The sequence below is a fragment of the Dasypus novemcinctus genome, chromosome 2 (genome assembly GCF_030445035.2).
Source record: "Dasypus novemcinctus isolate mDasNov1 chromosome 2, mDasNov1.1.hap2, whole genome shotgun sequence".
Taxonomy (NCBI): Eukaryota; Metazoa; Chordata; class Mammalia; order Cingulata; family Dasypodidae; genus Dasypus; species Dasypus novemcinctus.
Genome location: NC_080674.1, coordinates 44,820,613 through 44,841,194, shown reverse-complemented (window position 1 = coordinate 44,841,194; position 20,582 = coordinate 44,820,613). Strand labels below are relative to the sequence as shown.

The 20,582-nt window shown below is 38.2% G+C and overlaps 1 protein-coding gene across 1 annotated transcript in view; it reads left to right on the top strand.

Moving 5' to 3' along the window:
* The window catches only part of PLCXD3 (phosphatidylinositol specific phospholipase C X domain containing 3), a 188,782-nt gene that overhangs the window by 108,045 nt on the left and 60,155 nt on the right, over window positions 1-20,582 (top strand). Inside the window, exon 2 of the mRNA XM_004448213.3 lies at window positions 7,968-8,676. Coding sequence (XP_004448270.1) covers window positions 7,968-8,676 — 709 coding nt within the window. The remainder of the gene's footprint in view (window positions 1-7,967; window positions 8,677-20,582) is intronic.

The window sequence follows — 20,582 nt, the reverse complement described above, 5'->3', positions numbered from 1 at the left end:
GTTTCTCTGTCTCAAAATTTTCTAATTCTAGTCTTTCAGCCTAATTCCTCCTGTGTAATTCCCAGGTTACTAAATCAGAGTTTTAAAAAAATCAAGGATATGCTCTTGCTGCATATGAATTTATTTATAAATTATATGAATATGCTTGCATGTATTTATAAACTAGTATAAATATATTTATGTATATATTATATAAGTACTACTATACCAATAAAGATGAAATACATTATTTTAAAATATATTTCTTATTATAATGTCATAATTCTATCACGAGCTAGTATTTCAAAGCATGATATATACTTTGCGTGAGGTTAACAGTTAAAGGGAATAGAATCTTCTTGATAATTTCAATATTTTTAGTTGCTTTTTTTCAGCCAAAATTCAACCACAAAAATGTAACTAATGAAAAACTCATAGTAAAAGTACAGCTGTTAGTTCTCTTTGCTTATTTGAATTATCTTTAGCCTGGGTTTTTTCCCAAAATCTTTTAAAGCTACCAGATTATTTTGTGAGTGACTGGATAATAAAACTATATAAGTCTAAAATATACTTAAGTCATAGTTAAGCAAGCTGTAATTCAGTGCCATATGACAGAATGAATGAGGGTAGCATTCAGTTCAGTGGGATTTCCACTGTGTTTTTTTTTTAATCTACTTTTTAATTTTTTTTTAAAGATACTTAGATTACATAAATTCCCATATGCTCTGCTCCCAACCCCTCCCACATTTTCCCACATTAACAACATCCTTCATTACTGTGGTGCATTTGTTATAATTGATGAACACATTTTGGAGCATTGCCACTAAGTGTGGATTATAGTTTACACTGTAATTTACACTCTCTCTCACACAACTTTGTAAGTTATGACAAGATATATAATAGCTTGATCTGTCATTGCAATGTCATTCAGGACAATTCCCAAGTCCCAAAATGTCCCCATATTATGTTTTTCCCTCTCCTTCCCTTCAGAACCTCCAGTGGCCATTGCCTCCACAATGTTTTCTTAAGATTCTTTGACTGTCTGTAGGGGTGGCAGTCGCAGTACGTATGTTAAATGTCAGCAAAGTTTAATTTTTCTTGTTTTAAGAAAATATGTATGTACCGAAGCATTAATATTTTCCTTTCAAACCCAAATGAGTTTTCTTTATCCTCCTCTGGAGCTACTTACAAGTGCCTTGAACAGTATTGATGCTAAATAGATATCTGTTGAAGGAATGAAGAAATGGTAGCTTGTGTAAGGATTTATCTTTTTATGTCTATGCTCAGCTTCCCTCATTAAATTGTGAACCTCTTGAAGGCAAGGACTACCTCTATTTTCTGTGTGTATGTATGTGTGTGTATATCTCCACCTATTTAGCAGTGAGAAAATTAAGGTAAAATCAACCAGATGTACATGTTCCCATCCTGTGCTCTGTTTATGTGGCTTCCAAAAAAGAATTATTAACATTTAACATATATACTGCCTCTGGCACCTTTACAGATAGCCAAAAACCATTCTCATGCAAAGTATCTTAAGGAAACAGTAGAATTCCACAAAACTAAACTACCCTCATTGCTTTATCCTTTAGCCCAAAAAGCAATACTACTTTTGCATTTAGTCAAGTTATTTTTTCAACGTATTTGCATATGAACATTGGTAATCAATTATAAATATTTTCTCCTTGCTACCTTATAGTACCTATTACTATCTAAAAATTGTCATCAGACTATAAACCATAATTGTTTTTTTAAAATATTTGAAGATTTATTTTTTATTTATTTCTCTCCCCTTCCCCACCCCACACCCAGTTGTCTGCTCTTTATGTCCATTTGCTGTGTGTTCTTCTTGTGTCCCCTTGTATTGTCAGTGGTACCCAGAATCTGCGTCTCTTTTTTGTTGTGTCATTTTGCTGCATCAGCTCTCCATGTGTGCAGTGCCTTTCCTGGGCAGGCTACTCTTTTTTCACGCTGGGCAGCTCTCCTTATGGGGCACACTCATGTGGGGCTTCCCTACGCGGGGGACACCCCTGCGTGGTATGGCACTCCTTGAGTACATCAGCTGCTGGTGGACCAACTCATTACACGGGTCAGAAGGCCCTGGGTTTGAACCTTGGACCTCCCATGTGGTAGGCAGATGCCCTATCTGTTGGGCCAAATCTGCTTCCCCATAGTTGTTTATTGTATCATGCATTAAATGATAAATTTACGGGGGTGGACATATTCTTTGCCTTGTGCTAAACCTAATAGGTGCTTCATAAATATTTGAAAATGTAGATGTTTGAATGAAAAAGTCAGAAAAATTTCTTTCCACATGGTGACTCCTGTACTTGAAGTTGAAAAAAGAATTAGTTGTAGATCTGATTTTCCACACAGAGACACTAAGTTCCAGTTCTCTTGTTGAAAAATTAACTTATTGTCAAGCAGTTTTCATAAGCTAACTAAATTAGTAGAATGATTTAGGTGTTAAGGGCTTTTAATTGGAATGATGTAAATAACTCAAGTGACTACATAGCTTTGCACATGTAGTCTCAAATATAGCATAATACTTGAATATGTAGTCTCAACTATAGTGTAATACTTGTATGACCCTGCATATATAGATGATCTTATTTTTAATAAATTAATAAACATAGTTAACCAAATGTTTTAGTTTTCTATGATTTCATAAATTATTACCAGATATATATATAGTGACTTATAACAACAAAAATGTATTCTATCACAGTTCCTGTGTCTCATAAGTCTGGGCACAGTTAACTGGATCCTCTGCTCAGAATCTCACCAGGCTGAAATCGGTGTGTCATACAGATCTGTAGTCTCATTTGAGGCTTGGGATTCTCCTCCAAATTTGTTCATTGTCAGAAGCATTCATTTCCTAGAGGGCCCTACCATATGGCCCTCTTTATAACATGGTATTCTGCTTTTTCAAGACAAACAAGAGAGCTTCTACTGCAGCTTCTTGACTCTGTCAAGGGGCCATCTGGTTAGGTCATTCTCCCTCCCCCCCCACTCCAGGATAATCTCCCTTTGGTTAACGCAAATTTAACTGGTTAGGGACCTTAATTACATCTGAAAAAAAATTTTCTTTCCACATAAGGTAACATAATCACAAGAGTGATATCCTACCATGTTTACTATGCTCAAGGTTTGAGATGCCAATAAGCAAGAGTTTTGGAGGCCATCTTAGAATGCACACAAAATGAGAGGATGAGAAACTCTAAAATCTCAGTACTACCAGAGACCATGAAAATAAGATGCTTACACATATTCTTTACACTGATAATTTATTAAAATGAATGCTAAATGCTGGTCGGTTAGACTAGATGACAGCTAAGATCGTCTTTAAGTAAACAGAAATGGAATAACTGCATTTGTGTTTTCAAGAAGGCTTGTTAAAACAAGCCTTCTTGTTTCTGTTTATTACTTACTACATGGGTAAGATATTAATTTCTCTTCATTAACATTCCAAATTCTCAAATTCAGCATTTGGGTCTGTAGACCACAAAAACCCTTGGTAACCCCAAGGAGTTATTGCAACCTATATTACTGCATCACAAATTACTACAAAACTTAGTGACTTCACACATCACACATTTATCATCTCATAGTTTTTCTATGGGTCAGGAATCTGGGCACAGCCTAACTAGGTCCTCAGCTTCAGGGTCTCCCACAAGGCTGCAGTGAGATTCACCAGTGTAGAATCAGCTTCCAAGCTTACTTCATGGTTGTGGACAGGATATGATTCCTTGGATCTGTTGGAGAGGCTATAGCTCCTTGCTGGCTGCTGGCCAGAGGTTGTCTTCAGTTCCTTGCCACCATGGCAGTTTGCTCTATCAAAGCCAGCAAGGGAGAATGTATTCTAGCAAGACTGCAGTCACAATCTTTTATAACGTAATCACAGAAGTGACATCCCATCATGTTTCCCTTATGAATTCATCAGAAGTAAGTCACCATGAGGCTCAACCCACACTCAGGGGAGGAAATTACCCATGGGCATGAATGCTAAGAGGTCGGGGATTACTGAGAATCATTTTAGAGGTCTGAACATTGAAATGATTTGGCATGCTGAGAAAAAACTAACAAAAATGCCTATTTCCAAGAAATATAAGAAAATATTCTCTTCATTTCCTTATTCAGAGCAAGAGCAAATGGGCTGGTTTGGGGGTGGGTATGTAATGGGAATGGGCAATAAGCACCCACTGTCTGAGGAGAGAAGGCAAATCAAACTGCAAATTGAGAAATTATGGTGAGAATCAGACAGGCAGCATAAAATATCAGGCCTTACGAATGCGTTTGAGGCAATGGACAAGAGAAGGAATAAGAAGTTAGGAGCCCAGTAATGTGGAGACAGTGATTAAGAAATTTCACTAGGGGGAAAGAGATTTGGCCCAACAGATAGGGTGTCCACCTACCACATGGGAGGGCCAAGGTTCAAACCCCAGACCTTCTGACCTGTGTGATGAGCTGGCCCATGCACAGTGCTGATGCACACAAGGAGTGCCATGCCACGCAGGGGTGTCCCCTGCATATGGGAGCCCCATGCACAAGGAGTGCACCCTGTAAGGAGAGCTGCCCAGCGCAAAAGAAAGTGCAGCCTGCCCTGGAGTGGTGCCGCACACATGGAAAGCTGATGCAGCAAGATGACACAACAAAAAATGACATGGATTCCAGGTGCCGCTGACAAGAATACAGGCGGACACAGAAGAACACGAATGGACACAGAGAGCAGACAACTAGGGGCGGGGGGAAGGCAGGGAAGGGGAAAGAAAGAAATAAAAAATAAATCTTTAAAAAAAAGAAAAGAAATTTCACTAGGCAAGGCAAGAAGGTTCTGGGTATAACCATGGTCAAAGAAATGGTGCTTAGCCTACCCTTGGTCATGGGCAGGGCTCCCTGGTTTTAAAAACATAGGCTGGATGAAATTTCTCCTCTCATTTACTGAAAGATTATAAAATATTGCTCTACTCTTTAGTTTAAACAAATAGAGGACAATGGTTTAGTGAAAATATTGAAACTGAGGGAGAGGGTACATTATTCCAAATGAAATTTAAAAATCATTTAAAAATTAAAAAATTAAAAATCTTGCCAACATTTAATTATGTATTTTCTCCCCAAATGCATGGAGAATGCCATGTATCATGATGAATTCTCCTCCCCAACTAATATTTACAATATGAAGCATCTACCATGTGTCATTCTGCACCAGATCCTGTGCATCAACCTCAAAGACATCTGGCTTGAAAAGAATATTGATGGTGGCACCATTAATTTCTCCTTCTCACCACCTAGTGTTTCTTAATTTTATTTTAACTCCTTTACTTTGACCTTAGTTACTTTCTTTGAAGGCCAACAAATAATTTAAACTAGAAACTATAATGCCCTTTCACCAGAGTTTTGAAATTGGAGAATTTCCTTGCCTTTTTATTTTTATTTTATTTGCCACATAGCCACACGATATAAAGGAAAACCTACAACCATATTGAAAACAAAGAGCCACTCATTTCTAGAAAAAAACCTTGTTACTTAATTCCTTTTTGGCTTGCTTCATATTATACCTACTATTAGATTACAGAAATAATTACTTCCATCTATCTTTCCTTTACATGCCTGGAAACTAACTTTTTAACTCTTATTTTTGGGATGTTTTTGTTTAACCTATTTGTATCCTAAATATTTAACTTATAATCTTCTTCAACTTATCTCTATTTCTTACTTTAAACACATCTCTCTGTCTATATTGAGCAATATAGCACAGTGTGTTTAGCTTCTTAATTAATATTAGCAGTTGACTATAAAGCAACTGACAAAACAATGTGCAGAAATTCAAATCTTTTTTAAAATTCACCATTGCCAGGTCTAAACTGCCAGTTTTATTATTCAGACAGTGCTGATATTTTCTTCTCCTGTCATTGGCTAAACATAAATATATCAGACACTTCCAGATTAAATTAAATGAGGCATTTTCGTATTTTGGGGCTACATTTCATTGCTTGAAAAACATCTACTAATTCTGAGTATCTGTTCACAGATCTTAAAGGTTATGATTTGCAGTGAATCATAATAAAATTTCTCCAAAATATTTTCTCCCATGACCCACCATGGATCGGAAAGGCACACTCTTATGATTACTATGGGATATTAAAGTTAAACATAGGTATATGTACAGATATAGGTATATGTACAGATTTACATGTAGATATAGATAGATCTAGTTATGGAATACATACAAATATAAATATTTCATCACTGAAAAAATTGCTTAAATAGTATATCAGATGAAGGCTCTGAGGTGGTGGATGGATAAAACTAGAGGTATGTGTACATTTGTGTTAATGTATGTGTATGTATGTTTTAGATGCGGGGAGTGAAAGAAAGTGGTTAGGTGCCTCAAAGGAGAATGATGATTCTGGAACAAGGACATGAGAAATGCAATTGTATGGACAAACTGTTTACCTCACCATATTTTCTTATCTTGGTACATGTTGTCTTCCTAGTTTTTGACAGCTAAGGAGTTTAAAAATCAGAACTTTAAGTACACTTGGCCTTTCTAATGTATGAAGTGTCCATGATACATTAATGTAAATTTAACTATTAAACATGTCATCCCCCAAAATTAAAGGAGGCATTAAAAAATAAAATTTAAACCTGAAATATTTTTTCTTTATTGAGACCAATTTTTTTTCCCACGATTTCCTTTTATTTATTTATGCCACCCTTCCTCGTTGTTTTTGTGTTCATGGTCTGCTCTCTGTGTCTGTTTGCTGTGTGCTCTCAGTGTCTGCTCATCTTCTCTTTAGGAGGAACTGGGAACCAAACCTGGGACCTCCCATAGGGAAGAGAGGCACTCAGTCACTTGAGCCACCTCATCTCCCTGCTTTGTTATGTCTCTCATTGTCTTTCCTCTTTGTGTCTCCTTGTTGCATCATCTCATTGCATCAGCTTGCTGCACCAGCTTGCTGTCTTTCTTGTCTTCTCCCTGAGGCACCAGGAACTGAACCTGGGACTTCTCTTGTGGTAGGTGGGAACTCAATTGTTTCAGCCACATCCACTTCCCGAATTATTTTTTAAATGGCACTCTGTACTTACTGGTATATCATACAAGAGTTCATTGCTACATTTCTGGGGTTTTGGTTTTTGTACCTGGCAAAAACAAATAAATAAATGATCCTTGTTCTTTCTAGGAAGAAATTCTTCTAAATTTGAAGACCAATTTCAAAGAAAGCTTTCACTATTGAGAGGAAATATTTGTGAAGGAAATCATCTAGTTATTAATTTTTAAATGCTGTCAGTTGTGTTAACTTGTAAGAAAAGTCATTGTTATTTAATATCTAAGAACTGCTTGGCCTCATCAAAGTTCAGGGTTAATCAAACAAACATAAGGTCATGAATAATGTCAAATTTACAGCATTGTACTCTTCTCTTGCCTTCTTTCTCCCTTCTCCTCTCCATCTGATCTCTTTGTGATTTTTAAAGTGTACGTAAAATTCATAAACTGTCCATTTATCAAAAGAGCTTATTTATTCATTGAGACAAACCCTCTGGGCTTAAAATCAACTCAAAACAAAGGGAAAGGGCAAGACTAAAGTCAGTGTGTTTGAGAACTGATGAGTTCCAATAAATCCTGCTTTGTGAATGGTTACTTTTATCACTAATATGGAAATGCAGTCCTGTGATTGTGTTAAATTGTTGGTTCTTAAAAATAGAAGATGATAATTGGAGTTTTAGAATATTGATCATAAGGAATTTTCCTACTCATTATTCAATCAGATTTGAAATATTGAGCTGCTCTGTGTCATACGCTAAATAATAAAGAGGGATCTTCATGACATGGGAATTAACTAGGTAAATATTGCTTAGTATTTCCATTGGCTCATTTGAGGAAGAGGTGTGGAAACTACAAGAGGGAATGGAGAAATTGGGAAAGACAAAGAAAGACTGTGCCTTCAAGGAATGGATTATAACCATATAATGCCTTGTTATTCTTCTAGGATCTCATGATTCCTTCAGCTTCTACATTGATGAAGCCTCTCCAGTGGGACCTGAACAGCCAGAAACAGTCCAGAATTTTGTCTCTGTATTTGGAACTGTGGCCAAAAAGCTGATGCGGAAATGGTTAGCCACTCAAACAATGAACTTTTCTGGTCAGCTAGGAGCTGGGATCCGTTATTTTGATCTTCGCATTTCCACCAAGCCCAGAGATCCTGACAATGAACTCTACTTTGCTCATGGTTTGTTCAGTGCCAAAGTCAATGAAGGCCTGGAGGAGATCAATGCATTCCTCACAGACCACCATAAAGAAGTAGTGTTCTTGGACTTCAATCACTTTTATGGGATGCAGAAATATCACCATGAAAAACTGGTCCAAATGCTTAAAGACATCTATGGAAATAAAATGTGCCCAGCAATTTTTGCCCAGGAAGTTAGCCTCAAATACCTGTGGGAGAAGGACTATCAAGTGCTGGTCTTCTACCACAGTCCAGTGGCTCTAGAAGTGCCATTTCTCTGGCCTGGGCAGATGATGCCAGCACCCTGGGCCAACACCACAGACCCTGAAAAATTGATCCAGTTTCTTCAAGCATCCATCACTGAAAGACGAAAGAAGGGCTCGTTTTTTATATCTCAAGTGGTGCTGACCCCCAAAGCTAGCACTGTGGTCAAGGGGGTGGCCAGTGGCCTCAGAGAAACAATCACAGAAAGGTAAGTGCTCTTCAGGTATCAGGGAGAATGTTCTAGCAATTTAACCTGAATTCCTAGGTCTAGTAAGTGGTGGAACTAGAAATTCATATGCATGTATATTAGTCAGGGTTCTGTGTGTGTGTATGTGTAAATATCAAGGGCTCTATTATAGGTCTTGGCTCATGCAACCTTGGAAATTGGGTTGTTTGAATTCTGTAGGACAGGCCACAAGTTGGGAATTCCAAGAAAGGTTTCCATGAATTCCCCAGTATTACCTGACTGCCTGAAGTAGAGAAAGAAATTCTTCTTTCTGACTGCTAAAACCATCAATTCACCCTTTAAGGACCTTCAACATATTGAATGAGGCTTCTCTCATTAATAAGGGCAATCTCTTTCATTGATATGTAGATTTAATCAACCATAGATGCAATCAACTGACTAATGACTTAAATCCACCTAATACCCTCACAGGAACAATCAGACCAGTGCTTACTTGACCAAATAACTAGACACCATAACCTAGCCATACTAACACATGAAATTAACCATCACACCATGAATTTTGACTTCATATCCAAGTTTCTTTTCATAGCACTCCTTTTCACTTTTGTTCAGTATTTATAGATTCCAAAGCCCTTTCTTAACAGTTTTCAGTATCTTTTTACATATTAAACTTTTTTTTAAGATTTTATATATATATTTATTTTATTATTTTGTATTTTTTATTGTTTTTATTTATTTTTTTGGCTCTGTTTTTGGAGAGGTTTTTTGTTTGTTTGCTTGTTTGTTTGTTGTCTTTACTTTTTTAATATTACATTAAAAAAGCATGAGGTCCCCCAAAACCCCCTACCCCCCTTGAATTTTATTTTATCTACACAACAACCCTGGAAAATAGATATTGTCTTGCAGATTTTTAAAAAAATGGGATTCAGAGAAATGAAATATTTTACCACTTGGACAGTGAGTGATGAAACAGAGATTCAAACCCCATTTTTCTCAAGCCATATCCTATGTCCTCTAGAGAGTATACATTCCTTTAGTCAAGCCCATCATACATGTAGAGTAGTAATTATATACAAGACTTAATTCAAGGTATCACCAAAGATCTTTGTAGCTTTTTCTCATGAGTGTGACACAACCTGTAAAATTGTGTACCTTTTACAGAGGCAGGAAACAAATGCAGGAGAAACACAAGGACCTGAGGGGGAAGTGGTGAAGATACAATTAGGACCATGCTAAATTTTTTAAAGGACCAGTAAAAAAGACATCCAAATAAATATGGTCAATTACTCATTAATAATATAGGCCAGTTAATTTAGGGATTATTAGTGTTTTGGGTAGTGAAAACCATACAGAAATATAACTTCCTTCTGCAATTTAGATATTAATTGGGGTCACCCTATTCCTTAAGGTGTAAATAAGATTGCCAACCATTCATTGCACACTTTATGCAAGTGCAAGGCCTTCCCAACAGTTCCTGAAAGTATTTAGATTTCTTACATTTCAATGGTCTGAGCACTTGATACTGCTGAATTATGTAATTTTATTAAACAATCTATATAGATCAAGACATGGAATTTGTTCCTTGCTCAATTTCCACAATGAAAAAGGGCCTGAGATGAGAGGACTTCACTGCTTTTCATTATCTCCACAACTTCAATGAAAGAATCTTCTCTTCTATCCGTTACATCTTGGGCATGACAGGAGTTTCCCCATGGCCCCTTTCAGCTCTGTCATTCTGCTGTGTCGTATTACTTGGGGAAATCCTTGTTGATATTACATATCTGCTTAGCATTTGCCCAAGAATCATACCCTGAGGTTACCTGTATAAAGACCAGTCTTTGGGAGGTCAAAAAGAAAACTCTGTTCCAAACAAATGGCTTTTATTTTTCTCTCTTAAGACATTTGATGCTGTTCAGGACTTTTCAAGTTAATAGGTTGAACAGCCTTTTGGTTACTCATGCTCTAAAACAGTATTACTAAAGTAGTATTTATGGCAAAGAGATCAAATGAATTAAGACAGTGCTGAAAACTCTCCAAAAGTCTCATCATGCATAAAGCCACTAACAAATATTTTAGTAAAGAATCCTTTTAAATTTAACCAATACAGTATCTTCTAAGCAGTTAAATTTTTTTCATATAACACTTATTAAAAGCTCATGGAATTAATTTGGATAAACTCTCCTCATCCATCTGTAGGAAGAAAAGTTGAGGAGTGAGGGTAAAAGTGTCTAAAAGTAGAAACGAAGACCCTATATGTAGAATCAACTTTCTCTTTCAGGGTTATGGAAATTACATACAAACAATTTGCAAATATATCTCAGCCTTGCCTTCACATTTGTGCCATAAGCATTCTCCAGTGGAGTTTAGTTTCAGAAGTACTAGAAACATATACTTTTAAAACTAATTGCAAAGCATGTATTCAGAGTATAATGCTAAGGTAAAGCTCTGGGTGTTTTTGTCATTGTTGCTGTTTGATTTTGTCTTTTGACATATTTCAACCTTCTGGATGAGGCCTCCAGGAAAAGGTCATTGTCAGCCTGTGGATAGTGCCTTGAAGAAGTAATTCACTTACCTCTGAAAGAGGCAGTGAAGGAGCACTTGACTACCTAAGAATGCATTGCTTTTCTTTTCTCATCCAGTGATGAAGCCTATAGAGACTGATTCTGCCAAAATCCTCTTGACTTTTGTGATGAAAGTCCTGTGTTCACACTAATGCAAGGTGTAAATAATAGGGTAGTATATTGGAATTCTGTATTTTGTGCATGATTTTTCTTTATACCTACAACTTACTAATAAAAAAAGAAAGCTCTATGTTGACACCAAAATATCTAAAAGGTTCTCTTCTGCTACCAAAGAAGCTGTCACCAGGAAATTTAAGACATCTCTGGGATTTAGTATTTTCACTTGAAAATATCAGAGTTTTTATTAGATTATCTCCAAGATCCCTTCTGGTTCTCAGATCCTATAATTCTAAAATCCTACATTCAAATACTTTCTTTATAATTTGTTTATTATATCTAATATTTGGGTTAATGAAACTCTGAGAGCATGTATTTAGAAAAAAGTGTTTGGAGGCATGGGTGGCTTTCAGGGAAACTGAATCTAACCTGGAGTCAGGTACCATAGCTTTCAATCTAGCTATGGATTCCAAACACTGCAGATGTGTTTTTTACATTTTAGCAATGCCAAAAGACAGATTTTTATTTCTTAAGGAACTATTTTTAATATATTTTTCAAACACCAGCTTTTACACCTCACCCCCACAAAATTCACACATTCTTTTAAAGAAGGTGTGCAACTTGAGTCAAGTCTGTCCCTAATTTGTAGAAATTTATTAAATTGTAGTTTTTTTGTAGTCAAAAAATGGTAATCAGGCTCACATCAATTAAGATGGTGGAATGAGAAGATTCAGGGCTCCATTCCCCTGTAGAAGATTTGAACAATCAGCAAGAACTAGCAAAAATATCTTTCTCAAATTTCTGGAAAACATTTAAAGGATTGTAGTAACAGAAAGAGTACTGAATCAAGATAAAGTCCACGCTCGCAGTGCAGATCCCCCATCCCTGTTCCAGCATAGTAATCCTCATCATATCCTGGGAACATGGATGTTTGACCCAATCTGTCTGATAGTAGCCTGAGGCATTCCTTGTCCAAGACTTTCTCTACATATAGAAGGGAGCTCATGAGATTGCTATTGAAGACCGTCAAGTGGCTGCCTGGAGTAAGGGATTGCTGGTGGTAGGACATACAGGGTAGTGCCCAGGACTGAGGAAACTGTATTCTAGGGAAAAGAGGACATTCATATCTATCTTAATTTCCTAGGGCAAAAATAAATGCATGCCTAAGACAAGACTTATGAACAGAAAGGATCAGGGAAACCCCTATATTTTGATCTAGAACTAATCTCTAAACTCATTGTATGGATAAGCTCTGAAGTACAGCACTGGCACAGATCAATCTTCAAAGACAGGGAAAGGTGTTTTGTTTTGTATTGTTTCTTCTTGTTGTTAGCTCCTGGCATTCAAGGAATGATCTGTCATAATATTAGCTGGATACAAGCTTAAGGAACATGTATCTCAGTCTAAATTCTGGCAATAATCCATTAAATATCAAAATATTTAGCTCCAACAAAAGATTACAAAACATACAAGGAAACAAGAAGTGATGGCCCAGGCAAAGGAGAAAATTAAAGCATCAGAAATCATCAATGAGGAGGAATACACCTGGGGCATTCCAGGCAACAATTTTAAATAAATGGTCCTAAATATGCTCAGAGATAAAGGAAAATATGATAATGGATGAACACACAGAGACTATCAATAGAGAGATGGAAGTGAGAGATAGAAATTATGAAAAGGAATCAAACAGAGCTAAAGGCCACAGTAACAGAAATTTTTAAAAATCCCCAGAGGGATTCAGTAGCAGACTGAAGCTGGCAGAAGGAAGAATCAGTCGAATTGAAAATAAGACATTTGAAATCATCCAGTCTGAGGAGCAGAAGGAAGAAAGAAGGAAGACAGGCTCACCTGCCTGGTGGGAACCAGCAAGCACACCAATATATGCATTGTGGGAGTCCCAGAAGGAGAAGAAAGAGAGACTATTCAAAGATATAATGGCTGAAAACTTCCCAAATTTAGCAAACACATTAATAGATATTCCAAACAGACCCACACTGTACCATGTTACAGTAAGGCTGTTGAATGCCAAAGACAGAGAATTCTGAAAGCCACAAGAGAGGAGCAACATGTCACATACAAGGGAGCCTGAATAAGATTAAGTGCCTGTTTTTCATTGGAAACCATGGAGGTAAGAAGTCAGTGGGAAGACATATTTAAAGGAGGTTTCACTGGTCCAGGGTATCTGTGGTGGGAGGATGGGTGTGAGGGGGTGCACCTAGGGCATGCTTCTATGGAGTGTCAGTGCATTCTTGTGGTTATGGGGCATTGTCTCATTGGGTGGAGACACCCAGAATAACTGACAGAATATTGAATTTCCATTCTGGTGAGTCTTGCTATATTCTCTCATAGAGTGGTGAGAATCTCTAGAGTACATGGGCAGTGCCTAGCAAAGGAGGGAGGACCAATATACCAGGCCATTGATATTAATGTTTGTACTTATGAACCTTTTTCCTGGGAAATCAAAACGTGGCCTGGTAATATATATTGCCTAAGAGTTACCTCCAAAGGGCCTCCTTGTTGTTTAAATGTGGCCTTTCTTTAAGCTGAATTCAGCATATAAAGTCACTGCCTTCCCTCTGACATAGGACATAACTCCCAAGGACAAGCCTTCCTGGCATGGAGGGATTAATATCAATCACCAATTAACAAAACATTTGGAGAAAGACCTGGACCAAAGGGGGGAAATATTAAATGCAAATGAGTGTTTATGGCTAAGGGATTTCAAAGTGAGTCGGGAGGTCATTCCAGAGGTTATGTTTATGCACATCTCAGGAGTATCTCACTGCCACAGTAAATAGTGCCTCAGGTAAGGGCGATCCTGGAGGGTCTAGAAACATCTAGACATTATAGGCAGGGCAGACAACCCCAGGAAATCAGCACCCCATCAGTGGGCCTTATGTAGGAATATAGAATAACTCGTTTCCCCCAATGTGTCAGAGTTAGACTCATTTATAATTTTCCTACACTGGGCTCTTCTGTCCCATTTATTTGAACCTATAATTAGCATTATACTCATTAAATATATATCCCAGAGACTTAAATCTTCCATTTGTTCCTATACTGGGTAAGCCCTGACTCTCAGCAGAGTTGCAGCCAACATTGACTCTCCAGTTCATCAGAGTCACCCAGTACCACTAACAAAAGGATGATATGAACAACACCCATCTCAAGAAGCAGAGAGTACCTGAAACTGCAGGCAAGAGTATTCCATCCATCTGCCCCATAAGATCTAAGCCTCTTGTCAGTTGGAAGCAGAGTAAGCATTACCATCCCAAATTCCTCAAGAAAGAGGAATGAACACACATAAGGAGGGAGTGCAACTATGGACTAAAATAGAATTATTATTATTCTAGTAATGGAAGAACTTCTAACACTGATATAAAGACAGTTGACACGAGGGGTTTTGAGTAGAGGGAGAGGGAAGAACAGGTGTAACATGGGGCAATTTTGAGACATTGGAATTGTTCTGCATGACATTGCAATGATGAATATAAGCCATTATACATTTTGTCAAAACCTATAAAATTGTACAATACAAAGTGTAAAACATAATGTAGACCATGCTTAATAGCAATGCTTCAATATGTAGTTCATCAATTGTAACAAATGTACCACACTAATGAAAGAGGTTGTTAATGGGGGAAAGTGTGAGAAGGGGAGGGAGTGGGGTATATGGGAATCCCCTGTATTTTTGATGTAGCATTTATATAATCTAAAGCTTTTTTAAAAATACAGAATTAAAAAGAAGCCAGTGGGAAGACAAACTTAAAGTTCTGAAAGTGAAAAATAGTCAACCAAGAATCCTATATATCCAGCAAAACTCTTTCAAAAATAAGGGAGGGATTAATACATTCCCCGATGAAGAAAAGCTGAGGGACTTTGTTAAAACTAGACTGCCCTACAAGAAATGGTAGAGAGAGTCCTGCAGGTTGAAAGAAAAGGATACCAGACAATTAACTGTAGACAGGTGAAGAAATAAAGTTCTCTGATAAAGATAATGAGGGTAAATATATATACCAGTAGTACTTTATATTTGATTTGTAAGTTCACTTTTTACTTCCTACAGGATCTAAAAGTCAACTGCCAAAAATGTAATGATAAATCAGTGGTTTGGGACTTATGTATAAATACGTAATTTTTGACATGACTATTTAAAGGTGGGGGATGGGGGGTAAAGGAACATAATTTATGTATGTTGTTAAAGTTAAATTAATGTCAAAGCAAATGAGGTTGTTAAAGGTTTACGGTGCTAACTTTAAGCCTCATGGTAACCACAAAAAAAAAAAAAAAGAGAATATGCAAACTCACAGAGACTGAAGGTCGAATATAGGTTACCAGGGGAAATAGAATTAATGAAAAAGGAGTGTGAGGTTTCCGTTTGGGGTGAAGAAAAAGTTCTAGCAATGGATGGTGGTGAGGGAAATGCAATATTATGATTAATCCCACTGAATAGTATACTTGGGAGGGGTTGGGATGGCAAGATTTATGTTTTATATATGTTCTAACAATTTAGAAAAAAACAAAAAAAGGAAAACTAAAGAGATAATTGCAATTAAATGCAATATATGATGCTGGATGGGACCTAATAATGGAGGAGAAAATGCTCAAAAGGACATTATTATCACATAAGAAATACTGGACTATAGAATGTAAGCTTTTTATTACCTTTAAATTTCCTGATCTTGATAACTGCACTTAAGGTGATTACATAAATGAATATCCTTGTTTGTAGGAAACGTACATGAAATATGTGTTCAAGGAATATGATGTGTGTAACTTGCTCTCAAATGTTGAGAAGATAGAAAGAGAGAAAGCAAGACAGAAACAAAAAGGAAGGGTGGGAGGGAAAGATGGAGGGAGGGAGGAAGGAAGGAAGGAAGGGAGGTAGGAAGGGAGGAAGGGAGGAGGAAGGGAGGAGGAAGGGAAGGAGGGAGGGCAGGCAAAGGTGGCAATATATTACCATTGGTGGATTTTGGTATCTAGGGGTTGGAGGTATATTGAAGTTCTCTATCTTCTACTTGGTCTTTACATCTGAAATTATTTCAAAATAAAATACAGTCAGACCACCTGATTATTTTCTCGCAGCTTTCTTGGTTTTCTTTTAGGTCTCAATTTCTGGCCATGGTGTCAAAATTTTTAAGGAGCAATGCATCTTTACTAGTAAATTGATGTTGAGTTAAGCTAGACAATATACTGACCAACAATTTGGATGATGATAATAATGATAAAAAGCTAGTTTTAAATGCTCTCTATTGGATAGGTACAATGCTAACTGCTTTATACACGTTTTTTTCATTTAACATTTACAGAACTCCCAAGGTAGGTACTATTGTTTTCCCATCTTAAAGATGAAGGAACTGAAACATAAGAAGTTTAAACAACCTACCCAAATCATACCGTTAAGAAAAGGTGGAGGCAAGATTTAAATCCAGGTTGCTCCACTTGGTCATTTGTTCATGAAGCACACATGTCTGCATGCTCACTCTGTTCTAGATACTGTACTTGGAACATGTGACCTCAGATATGATGTCTTAAAAGTATTTCACTATACCGTCCTCCTGATATCTGTGAGCATCGGATAAAAAATTGGATGGGTTTTTCTGTTTTCATCTCACTATGTGGCAGCTCTTAGACGGAATCGGCATTATATTTGGGTTAACTAAGGCTGCTCACCTTAGAACTTATCTGTTGAAAAGCTCTTCTGAGTAGGGTTTTGTGTTGTGCTGAGAAGCAAATTAAAATTAAAATTAGTAAGATGCCATCATTCCCAACAAGCATTGAGTCGGGTTGAAAAGACAAGAAAGAATATGACCTAAATATGAATTAGAGAAAAATGGAATTACAAACCAAGACCTTGGTGATTTAAAGGAGGGAGATATCTGGAAAGATTTTCATCATTTTGAAGAAAGGCTGGGATTGTGACTGGCAGAGATGGGTGCAGGTGCCCTTCCAGGCTGAGGGAATAGCGAGAGCCAAGCACTGAGGTCGGGACCAAGCACCTCACCTCAAACAGGAGAGGTCAGGGTTAGCCAGAGCAGAGTAAAGGGAAAAGGAACAAGGGAGGTGACTCTGGAAAGGTGGAGGAGGGCAGATTACGGAGGGCCTTAAATGTCAGTCAGGGGATTCTAAACTTAATTAGGGACATATTGGGAAGACATTGAAGGGGGCAAATTAGACTGGGCCTCAAGGGCTGAAACTGACCCAGTTATATAGATCAGATTAAAGAAAGATGAAACTCAAGGATGGGGCCGTAAGGTCAAAGTGGCAAACAATGTAGAATGCCAGGAAGTGGTTAGGAGGAGAGAAAGGTAAAAGATACCACATGACTTGACTTCAGCCATACTGATAGCACTGCTCATTTGGAAATGTGGATGATGTCCAGGGGAGTTGAGCAATTGCAACTCTACCTGCCCACTTACTCTCATGTTTACAGCTATCCCCTTGAGGACAAAGCAGTATTTACAGGATGTGCTTGTTAATATGCGTAAGTATTAACCAGCTGGGGAATGGAAGACAATAACCACAATAATGTGGTTATTGTGCCCACATTATGTTCCAGACACTGCTAAGTGTTAATCCTCCCCACTGCCTTACAAGTTACGTATTATTAGAATGACTGTAAGTGGAAAAATTGAGGCTGAAGGATGTCTTTTACCTTGTGCAAAAATCTCATATTAATTTAGAAGAGCCTGAATTATTACTTGGATCTGTATGGCTTCCTATCCCATTTTAATCCTGCTAATTATGTAAATACATTTCTTAGCAGCCAGGTGCATGTAATATGTTATCTGTCATCTTGGAAGGCTGAATTGGGACTAAAGTTTGGGAAGGTAAATTATGCTGGAGATGGGATGGGCAAGGATTAGCGTCAAGAAAGCAAACCCAGGTATGATGCTGGCATAGGGTCCCTCCAGAAAAGCACTGATTCACAGAATAATGAAACAGGAAGAGAATTTACAGGTGGTGAGGTCAATTTCTCCCTGACTTGTTCAAACTGCCCATTTGGCCACTTTCCATTTGGTCAGGAAATTAAGGCCCAGAGGAATGTAAGTGATTGCCCAAGATCACAGAGATAATTGGCAGCAGGGATGGGATTAAACTCCAGCTCTCCAGGCTCCCTGTCCAGGGTTCTTTCCTCCACACCTCAAGAAGGAGTTTTAGGTCTGAGACTGGACAGGGAGGGCCATGGAGCATCAGGCTGGACGGCCAACATAAGGGGGCAGACACCTCTCAGTTTGTGCTGCGTTTCAGCACAATGCATGTTCTGGACCCAGCAGCACAGCAGTTCCAGAGACAGCCTTGACTGGAGTGGGCAGGAGGGCCTGGGGACTGGGCCATGCATTTTGTGCAGAGCCTTACCATTCCTGGGGACTCTCTGGCTCTTGCGTCCAATTAGACTTTATTTTTTCCCACTTAATGGGATACATTCCAGTTCACAACACCCAAAGCAAACCTCCTGTTACCCCATTTACTCTTTCATTTCCCAGACCCCTCAGTGTGGGTCTAGTTACTTAGAAGTTGTTCAGCTGCAGCACTAGTGGCTTCAAAGCCTCACAGATGGGCTGGAACTCAACGGGGCAAAGGCAGCTGCAAAGTGACACAAGAGCACCAGTTTCCATGAAGAAGAGCAGCCCTTTTGGCTCCACCCTCTGCCACCCAGGCCACACCCTCAGTCAGGGTCAGCACACTATGAATGAGTCCATTCCTCTGACAGAAGGGGAAAGCTACCCCTTCCCATTTTACCCAAGGAGAAAGAATATCACTGGAGACTATGAAAAATCGGCATTCGAATAATCATTGTTGACAAGATGCTTTCATCATAAGATTTATTTCTTCAATATACATTTTTCAGAGGCCTCTTATGTGCAACTGCTGTTATATTTCCTATTTGTGATTTTAGAAACTGAAGATCAGAAAAGCTAAATGATTTGCTCACCTGGTGCTGTGAGCCGATGCTGCAGTCAATTCAGAATCTAGATCTTCTGAACCATGGGAAAGAGGTGTCTGTCTCATAGATTGAAAGGAATCTCCAGAAGGCATCCTTTTCCTAGCCCAGTGCTTGGCAAACTGGAACATGCCTATAGAGACAGAGTTTATTAAAAAACAGATTCCTGGCAGCTCAAAGGTTTTCATTTCTAACAGACTCCAGATGAGCCCTACTTTGAGTGGCACTGTTCATGTCTGAAGACAAACTGCACATCCCTCCAAACAGAATTATCTGATTTTAGGACATCTGGAAAGAGAAAGTTAACCCAAATATTTATTATCCCCTGCTTTCACCTTGGACATTTTTTTTCCTTAAATCTAAGCCATGACTCTACCCATAGACCCTATCAGACTTAAGGTCAAATTTGCTTCTTCTCTCGGTAAGGCAGAGCTGCCCATCACTGTTTTCCAAAGAATAACCCTCTGCTCTTCGCATCTTGTTCCCCAGGTCATTTGGTTTGATCCCAGGATTGTTGTGCCACCTAAGTACAGACAAAGGTCCTCGATAGGCTCAAAAACACATTCCCATGGAAGAAGCCTTAATAACTTTCAGACTGTGTCTTCCGCCATAACCAGTTAACATTATAGCACTGCCTCCTGCCTCCCCAGCCCTGATTTCATACAAAAAACAGATTCTGTAACTTAATTCACAATTCGTAACAGAAGAGTGATTTCAACCCAGGGCTGCTAGGGTATGGCAGAAAGAAGGGCTGCTGTAACTCCCTCTGTTTTAACAACTTTAACCCAAGAATTTCTGAAATGGAAGTACACATAAAAGCTCCTCTGCCTCCATTATGCTGCCTGTTTTGTAAGAGTCAAGTATAGGCAAATGCAGGCAGGCACCTTTCATTTTCAGTGCTAGTGGAGTCAAAGACTGGAAACAATTCCAAACTGTTGGAAGTCAGATATTCATTCATTGCCTGGTGAATATGTGTGTGTGTGTGTGTATGTGTATGAGAGAGAGAGAGAGACAGGCAAGAAAGAGAGAGAGAAAAAGAGAGAGAGAGAGAGAGGGAATACATGTGTGTGAGAGAGAGGCAGAGAAGGAGAAAGAGAGAATATACAGATACTTTTCTATAAAGCGTGGCATAGGATAGAGGTTCACCCATTTTAGTAAACCTTTCTGGGTCAGTTTCCTTATCTGGAATTGCTGGATGAATTGAGTTTAATATCTGAAAAGCAACTAGCAACTAACCTAGTATATAGCTGGCACTCACTGAAAAACTGAGAGCAAGAGGGTTGTTGGGAGATAGAAGGAAT